General features: G+C 29.0%; 1 protein-coding gene across 2 annotated transcripts; it reads left to right on the top strand.

Annotated features, from left to right (window-relative positions):
* The first annotated feature begins 3775 nt into the window (after positions 1-3775).
* LOC145034848 (indole-3-pyruvate monooxygenase YUCCA6-like) lies at positions 3776-7591 on the top strand. Of its 2 annotated transcripts, XM_078983388.1 has the most exons (4): positions 3777-4959; positions 5783-6031; positions 6854-6976; positions 7069-7591. In XM_078983388.1, the coding sequence occupies exons 1-4, from the start codon at positions 4270-4272 to the stop codon at positions 7261-7263; spliced, it is 1257 nt and encodes a 418-aa protein (XP_078839514.1). In that variant the 5' UTR covers positions 3777-4269; the 3' UTR covers positions 7264-7591. The 2 variants fall into 2 exon arrangements, with proteins under 2 accessions (XP_078839515.1, XP_078839514.1); XM_078983389.1 differs by lacking the exons at positions 6854-6976; positions 7069-7591 and adding an exon at positions 6268-6800 and having other exon boundaries at positions 3776-4959.
* The last annotated feature ends 1950 nt before the right edge of the window (positions 7592-9541 follow it).

The following is a 9541-nucleotide window of genomic DNA, read 5'->3' as shown; positions in this document are numbered from 1 at the left end:
CAAGGCTCTGATACCAATGATGGGTTTGAGCCATAAGAACTTTCCTATATGCACATGAAAACCCTAATGCTTGGATCTAGGTTTCTCTAATTGAACATGCAATGTATCCAAGACTTTCATTCATAGATCTAGTGTAAACAAACAATTCATAACATATGAAATCAGATCTAGAAGAATACCTTGAGTTGCTTGCTTGAAACTTCTTGTTCTTGGAGCTTAGAGTCATAATTGTCACTCCTCTAATGGCTTACAAACACCAACTAGCAAGAAGATGATTTGAGAGAGAGAGAGAGAGGTGTGAAATCGGCCCTAGGGTTTCTTGAATCAAGGAGAGTCCGATTTTTACCACCTATGGGGTCTGTTTATACTATGAGCTACTAGGGTTTCACCCTAAACCCTAATTGGATAACTTAGCCTCTAAGCAATCCAAAGATCCTTCTAGATGATAACCTTGGATGATTTTAAGATATCTTTATCCTAAAAACCGTCCCCCCTTATTATCCATAAGGATTCATAGCCCAAAACACAACTATCATTCATTTGAAAGTTTATGCCCCTTTATTCAACTAATCTCTTTAAGTCACCAAATTAATTCCTAATTAATTTATGACTTATATCAATCAAATAATATTATTATTCCTTTAACATATTATTCTTATAATACATTAATAATAATATCTCTTCTCTCTCTATATATATCATCCTGTCAAGTTGCTATAGTGAAGGCAACCCAAAAGGACCATGCACAACCGGGTCAAGTACTTACCAAATATAGTTACAGCCTTACACACTAATCCAACAGATTGTTAGGGCTATTTTGTTGTAATTAGTCGAAGCTTATTTTGTACTCTTCGTATGATTTATAATGTATTTTACTAAGGCTCTTTTGTTTGAAGCTTAAGTGTTAATGCCTTAGTATATTTTTTGTATGCTTTGTGTATCCTATAAATAGGATCATTTACTAGAGTTAGATAACATGAATAGCATTGTCTATTTTCTCTGTAAACACTTAAAGCGTAATTGAGTTGAAGCCAAATATTATTTACATCTTGTGTTCAATTACTCATTCATTCTTCAATATCAACTCTGATTAATTTCATACTCGATTCATTGATTCATCAATGCCTTACTGAGTTAAGACCGGAGGGTCCAAACCGAGTTGTGAGACTGGAGGGTCTTCACTAAGATAAAGGACCGGAGGATCCAACCCGAGTTGTGAGACCGGAGGGTCTTCACTGAGACACATGACTGGAGGGTCCATACCGAGCCATGAGACCGGAGGGTCTTCACCGAGACACATGATCGGAGCGTCCATTCTAAGCTATAGCCATGAGAGGCTTATTATTTGTGTATGTGGTAATTTAGGGAACCTATTAAGCTCGTACTTACAATGTTGTGTGAAATGTGTTTCAGGTACCTCTCAGGATCGCACGAAGGTGCTGACTTGATTGTACACACCAACTAGAGATTATGTGTTTGAGGATTCTAGGATATTATCAAACATTTTGTTGTCTTGTGTTTTGAACAACTTATAAATTTTGAGTTTTGAGAGATGTGAGAGTGTGTTAAATGTGGTTCTAAAATGAAAAAATTATCTGAAAATTTAGAGTGTTACAGATGTGTTCTTAAATTTCGTTTTGAAAGCACTCGACCTTATACTCCTCATTATACTCCAATTTTTCTTTTTCGAAATATCACAATGCAACTTCAATAAACAACTCTTAGAGAATCAATAAATAACTCCGATAGAGATGAGAGTCGAATCCGGGTTTATGTGATGTTATTGGGATTATGTGGTCCGTGGAGATCAATGTAAGCAGTTTCCAATTTTAATGGTGATGAGAAATGTACATAAATACCTTTATGCATCGTTTTCATTTAATGTAATGATTTTTTATTTTATTTATATTAATTTAATATTAATCAATTTGTATTAAAAATTTAAAAATTGATTAACCCATATTTAATCCTACATCCATACAATATTTACTTTGAATACAATAACCTAAGTATATATATATATATATATATATATATATATATATATATATATATATATATATATATATATATATATATATATATATATATATATATATATATATATATTAGTTTATAACCCGTAGAAATCACGGTTATAAAATTAATTAAACTTTAATAGTGAGAACTCAAAATTATTAATAAATTATTATTTAAGATATATTTTTTTAGTTATAAAAAATTATCATCGTTAATTTAAATAAATATGTGAAGTTATATCACCTTATAATTTGTATTAATTTTATCTAATTTTTATTCTAATATTATTAATTTAATATAATTAGAGTGGGAAATTTAAATTTTGAAATTTGAAATTGATGATTAATAGGTTGACAAGTGGCATGCATTAATTAGGAAACCTAATAGGGTGACATATGTCAAAAAAAAAAAGAATAAAATATGCATTAATTAGAAACCTAATAGGATGACAAATATCAAAAGGAGATTAAAACTATTCTTTTATTAGAATAGGGAAATGTATGTGGATAAATGAAGTGAAATGTTAGTTAACATTCATTAAGTTAAATTTAACAAGAGTAAAGAAATAATCACATGATAAAGTTGTAAAACTAAATTTTGAAATAATAATGTATCACTCCATTAACTCTAAAATTAAATGCAATGTGGTTGCTTAATATAACCCTATAGGACTTTGTCACCAATATTTGTTTTGCTTGTAAAAAGATATCCTAGTATCCAACACTAATGTTTAACATACTGCTCTTGTTTTACTTAAAAGTTTAATTAAATTAGATTACTATTATATATATATATATATATATATATATATATATATATATATATATATATATATATGCTCAGGTTCATTTGAAATCATTCTAATTTTCTAAGATCGTGAGACCAACTTTAAAAATAATTTTAAAATACAAAATAAATGGAAAAATCCAAAATTTCTTTTTTTAAATATTATTTTCGGAACTTGAATTAACTAAAAAAAATTAAAAAAAATAAATAAAAAATAAGCTACAAAAATTCTGGTTTTTTTTTTTTGAAAAATACGTGAAATATTCTAATAGAATATTACACTGACATATTCTAAAAAATAATTTTAAAATACAAAATAAATGGAAAAATCTAAAAATTCTTTTTTTAAATATTATTTTCGGAACTTGAATTAACTAAAAAAAAATAAAAAAAATCTCATTTTTTTTTTAAAAAATACGTGAAATATTCTAATAGAATATTACACTATACATATTCTAACAAAATAATTTTAAAAATAAATGGAAAAATATAAAAATTCTTTTTTTAAATGTTATTTTCGGAAAATAAATGGAAAGATCTAAATTTTTTTTTTAAATATTATTTTCGGAACTTGAATTAACTAAAAAAAAAATAAAAAAAAAATTCCGTTTTTTTTTAGAAAAATACGTGAAATATTATAATAGAATATTACATTGTATATATTTTAAAAAATAATTTTAAAATGCAAAATAAATGGAAAAATACAAAAATTCTTTTTTTAAATATTATTTTTGGAATTTAAATTAAATAAAAAAAAATTAAAAAATACGTCTTACGGTCTCACAAAATTAGATCGTCTCACATGAACCTAACCATATATATATATATATATATATATATATATATATATATATATATATATATATATATATATATATATATATATATATATATATATATATATATATTGTTCTCTTATGCAAGTGAAGGGGGCAGGGTAGAATACTATATATATGTCCCCACTTCCATTAGTTCCTCTCTACCACTTGGCCTTGATCTTCTCTCATATATACTGACCGAATTTAATTCATCTCACTCTCTCCCTTCCAGCAAAAAGAATGTATATGCATATATCGCAATCTCTCTTTCTCTCTCTTCTTCTTGTGTGTGAATGAATGTTAATGCCGATCGATCAAACGATCTTCACTCCGGTTATCGCTCACTTCAAATCCACAATTACGCAAGCCCTACAAAAACTGATCGAACCCATAAGTGGATCAGGCTTCTAATCCACTCTCTCTTATCCAAACTTAATTAGTTTTGTCGTTAAAAACCATCTCCCAAAGATAGAGGAGCCTCTAACTGTATAATCACTTGAAACAACACGTTGTTTTTGACTCAACGCCCTTTTCTTCGAATCTAAGCCAATTCCCACCACTCATATTAATCCATAATCCATTACCGGCATCATATATATACTCTCTATCAGATTCTTTAATCTTTATCAAATATTTTGGAAAGACGATGAGTTGTTTAAGGGAATTGGAAGGTAAAATGGCTCATGATCATCACTTTATTAACCAAGGCCTTGGTCTGAGACGCCGTGTATGGGTACCTGGTCCGGTCATCGTCGGGGCTGGACCATCTGGGCTTGCGGCGGCTGCCTGTTTGAAGGATAAAGGGGTGCCCAGCATCGTGTTGGAGAGATCAAATTGCATAGCTTCGCTTTGGCAATTCCGAACGTATGATCGCCTCCGGTTACATCTTCCCAAGAAGTTCTGTGAACTTCCGTTGATGCCCTTCCCTGAGGATTTTCCGATGTACCCATCCAAACAACAGTTTGTGGAGTATTTGGAGGCCTATGCCAAACGATTTGGGATCAAGCCGGTTTTCGAGCAGGAGGTGGAGAGTGCAGGGTATGATGAGAGTGTAGGGTTGTGGAGAGTGAAGAGTGTAGGGTTGAAAGGAGAAGAGATGGAGTATGTTTGCCGGTGGTTGGTGGTGGCCACCGGGGAGAATGCGGAGGCGGTGGTGCCGGACATCAAAGGGATTGAGAATTTTCGTGGAGAGGTACGACACACGGCGGAGTATAGAAGTGGGAGTGATTTTAGAGGGAAGAAAGTGTTGGTTGTTGGTTGTGGGAATTCGGGAATGGAAGTGTCTTTGGATCTTTGCAATCATGATGCTCATCCTTCTCTTGTTGTTAGAAATGCTGTGAGTATTCATTCTTTTAATTACTCTATCTTAATCAATCAACTTCACCCTAATAAAGGTTACTTCAATTCATATATATGTCGATATATACTAGTCGATAACTTGTATTAAATAATTATATATGAAATAAAAATGCTACATCTGTTTTAATTTCAAACACAAGAAGTATTTTTTTTTTTTTTTTTCAGTCACACGATCATAATTTTCTTTTATATTTCTGAAAACTAAAACATACGAGTTATGGGAGAGGCCACATACACCTTACTATATATTAGGAAGCCTTCAACACAGTAATTATATCACCCATGTAAGCGACGTAATTGTTTAATAATTATCATTACAATTAAAAATACATGACTCGTGTTGTGCAAGAAAATAAAATTCATTATCAAATGCCTAAGATATTCAATTAATCTAATCTATCCATCGTCCTCAAAATTCATTAAAGAATTTATTTTTATTTTTTGCCAAGTATTAAAGAAGATGATATCAAAGGTTTTGTAATTTGTAAAATTAACATGTCAAAACTAATGCCACTTTCTTGGAACTCACAAGCATGCGAGCAAATAACACATGACTCTATTCATTAAAAAAGAAAAAAGGTAAAAACAAGTTAATCATAATTACATGAGTGTTTCATTACTGTAAAGGTTCCTTCAGCATATGGTGTCGTTGGCCCTCTATGAAAGTGAAACTACTACTCCACGAACAGAAAAGTGCTATCATATATATATATAAGTATCACCACTTTATGATTTATGTTTTATATATTTTTCAAAATTAATCAAAAAAATATATAACTGACAATGCACGATATATATAGGTACATGTCCTACCACGAGAGATGCTGGGAAGATCGACTTTTGGGCTGTCCATGTGGTTGCTCAAGTGGTTACCCATAAGACTCGTTGATCGGTTTCTTTTGATCATGTCATGGATGATTTTTGGAAGCACCGGTAGTTTTGGACTTGATCGGCCCCAAGTAGGGCCCCTTGAGCTCAAAAGCAAGACCGGAAAAACACCGGTTTTGGATGTAGGAACCCTAGCCAAGATCAAAAGTGGACACATTAAGGTAAACTTCTATATTATATATACCTACCTTTTTGGTTCTTTTCATGCATTTCCTTAAACATGTTCCCATATATATAATATCTTTGTGCTTTTCTTCTTCTTCTTCTTTGGACTTTTCTTTCTACTTTCTTTAATGTATATATAATCATTCCATCAAATGTAACTTTTGGCTATATTAATTATGACAAAATTCTCCATTTTTAAGAAATCCAAGCTTTTAATATTTATGCCTTTTAGGTAAAGAGTGAAGGCAACATGTTTTAAAGAGAAGGTGCCGAATCTTTTTGGATGGGTGGAATATCTCATAAATCTTCTATTTATTTAAAGATTGCAACATTTGATTAATTTTCAGAAAGTTTCATGTTAAAACTATTGTTCATTACCCTCGTTAGAACCATATTGATTTGAACCTGTAGGCTCATAATATATATTATTCAAGTGTTTATTTTCTATGCGGTAAAAACGAATATTATATTGTCTAAAAGGTATAAAGTTTGCAAAGCGTTTTAGATAACCAAAACACGTATCGGTGGTTAAACATATGTTAATATTAGATTTTTTATCTTACAATTTGGAATATGTTGTACGAAGTCTCTTGATATTTTGCATAGAGAGTTTCAATGTCCTCTTACTAAATATTTCTACTTATCAATACGGTACACATGTTATTATTAAATAGGTATAAGGACGAAGTAAAAGAAATTTCATTTTCCTTCTTTATGGCCAAAATATGATGGATATTGATTCTTTTTAAACCGCCTTAGATATTAATTAATATAATGTTTTATAAATCATACTTAATTGTGTAACTTAACATGTACAGGTGCATCCAAGCATTCAAAGTGTGGGGCATCATAGTGTACAATTTGCGAATGGAAGAATAGAAAATTTTGATGCTATCATTTTAGCAACAGGGTACAAAAGCAATACGCCCTCTTGGTTAAAGGTGTTTTTTTTATATCTTTCTCTGTTTGCTTTAATCTCAATAATTTTAAATTCAAATTTTATGTCTAAACCTATATATATTTTTGTCTATAGGAAAAGGACATGTTCTCACAAAAAGATGGAATGCCTCGGAAACCCTTTCCACATGGTTGGAAAGGTGAACGTGGGCTATACGCAGTAGGGTTCACTAGACGTGGTTTGTTTGGTTCATCTGCGGATGCAAAACGAGTATCTGAAGATATAGAAAATTTTTGGAAAGCCGAATTCAAGCCAAACATCTCGCCATGACCATTGCACGATCATTCACATTTCAACCCTAGTTTCATTTAACTAGAAAACATTTTGACACTAAAATCAACCAAATTGTTGCTCATCCAACTGTAGAAAATTAAGTAGGGATTATGGTGGAACAGCTTTCATCAACCTGTTAGAGTATTTATTTTTCTTGATTTGGGGAGGGGACCTCTATCTTGATCTAGGGTAGTGTATCTATACATCTTGTACATTGCCACATTAATTTCTTTTATATATTTTTCATAGAAAGAGAGAACGAGGGGGATAGGGGTATAGATTGTAGTGTTGTTTTCACTTTTTATTTTTTACTTCAACTTTTTCATTGTGGAGAGCATGCTTAACTCATAGTTATAACGTATGGTTTTCTGTAGTAGAGTTGATATTCAATAATGAAAAAAAAATTTTCCTTATTAATCTTTTTGGGATTGTACGTTTGCGACAGACAGAAATATATATATATATATATATATATATATATATATATATATATGATATCGGTTGAGAACTCAATGTTTCCCGAAACTCGAGAACTAAAAGTGGAGTGCTAGATCAAAAGTAATTTGTTAAGGATATTATCATCATCTTACCAATCTTATTTAATATTTAATTTTTTTTGTGTTATTTAATATATTAATATAAAGGTCTAAAAATTAACAAAATAACTCAAAATTTCGGATCTACTTTAAAAAAAATAATTAATTTCGATTTTTTTTAAATGGAGCTTTTTTAATTTTTGTTCAAAAAACATGAATTTTTCAAAAAAATGAAAAGTCTTTTTTTTAAAAAAAAAAACTGCATCTTTTTTTCAAAAATAGCTGCATTTTAAAAATTAAAAAAAAAAAAAAAAAAACCTGCATTTTTTTTTCAAAAAAAACCTTATTTTTTTTGGAAAAACTGCATTTAAAAAAATCTGCGCTTTTGATAAAAAAAAAGTGCAATTTTTTTCTAAACTGCATTTTTTAACAAAAAATCAACGTTTTAGGTGCATATATATATATATATATATATATATATATATATATATATATATATATATATATATATATATATATATATATATATATATATTCAAATGCATATATACATATTTTTTATATTATAATATTCGTAAATAAATTATAAAAAATCTCATTTTTATTAATCAATCTATAAACATAATTCAAGTGTTTTATTCGATACAAAATAAAATATAAAAAAACTACATAGATTCACAGTGTTATCATTTCTTTATATCAAGATTTCCATATTTTTTTTAATTTATCATTTTCTCATCTTCAATATTTTCCAAAAATTCCTCAAAATCTACAGGAAAATTAAAAAAAAAATGATTAATATAAGAACACGCATATTTATATATCATATAAGATTCACATGTGATTATATAATGTGATATTCACATGTGATTGTATCTTTTAAGATTTAAATATGAAATTTACAAGAAAATTTTAAAAAATAATTAACGAATAACACTTACATAAAATGCATGTGTGCATATGGATGTAATTCATATATGATTCACTTGTGATTTACATGTGAATCATAGGTAATTCACTTGTGATTCACATGTAAGTCATATATGATTCACTTGTGATTTAGATGTGAATTACATGTCATTAATATGTGAATTATATGTGAATCACATATAATTCATATGTGATTAACTTGTGAATCACATGTAATTCATAGGTAATTCACTTGTAATTTACATGTGAATCACAAATTAATCATATGTGAATTACATGTTATTCACATGTAATTCATATGCGAATTACATGTTATTTACATGTGAATCACATGTAATTCATATGTGATTTACACGTGAATTACATGTGAATCAGATGTAATTCATATGTGATTCACTTGTGATTTACATCACATATAAATTATATGTTAATCACATGTAATTCATATGTGATTCAGTTGTGATTTACATGTGAATCATATTTAAATTACATGTGAATTACATGTGAATCACATGTAATTCATATGTAAATTTTGCAACCAAAATACTTCAATAAAATTATATTATCATTTATATATTATACTAATGGATTAGTTTATTGGTCACCGAATCAGAAATCAATGATGGAACATAAAATATTCCAAAGATTAATTAAAATATACCTCTTTCCTCAATGTAAAATAACCAAAATCCAAACGAAAATGACTGTTATACTTTGATGAGGCATTTAATCTTATAGGAATTCTAAGCATCAAGGTCAACATCAAGAGCAAATCGGCAAATGCAAGAAGAAATACAGGAAATTAGCAA

This window comes from Lactuca saligna, chromosome 3 (assembly GCF_052625555.1).
Source record: "Lactuca saligna cultivar CGN05327 chromosome 3, ASM5262555v1, whole genome shotgun sequence".
Lineage (NCBI taxonomy): Eukaryota > Viridiplantae > Streptophyta > Magnoliopsida > Asterales > Asteraceae > Lactuca > Lactuca saligna.
The sequence above is the reverse complement of the archived record's forward strand: the minus strand, read 5'-3'. Positions and strand labels throughout refer to the sequence as shown.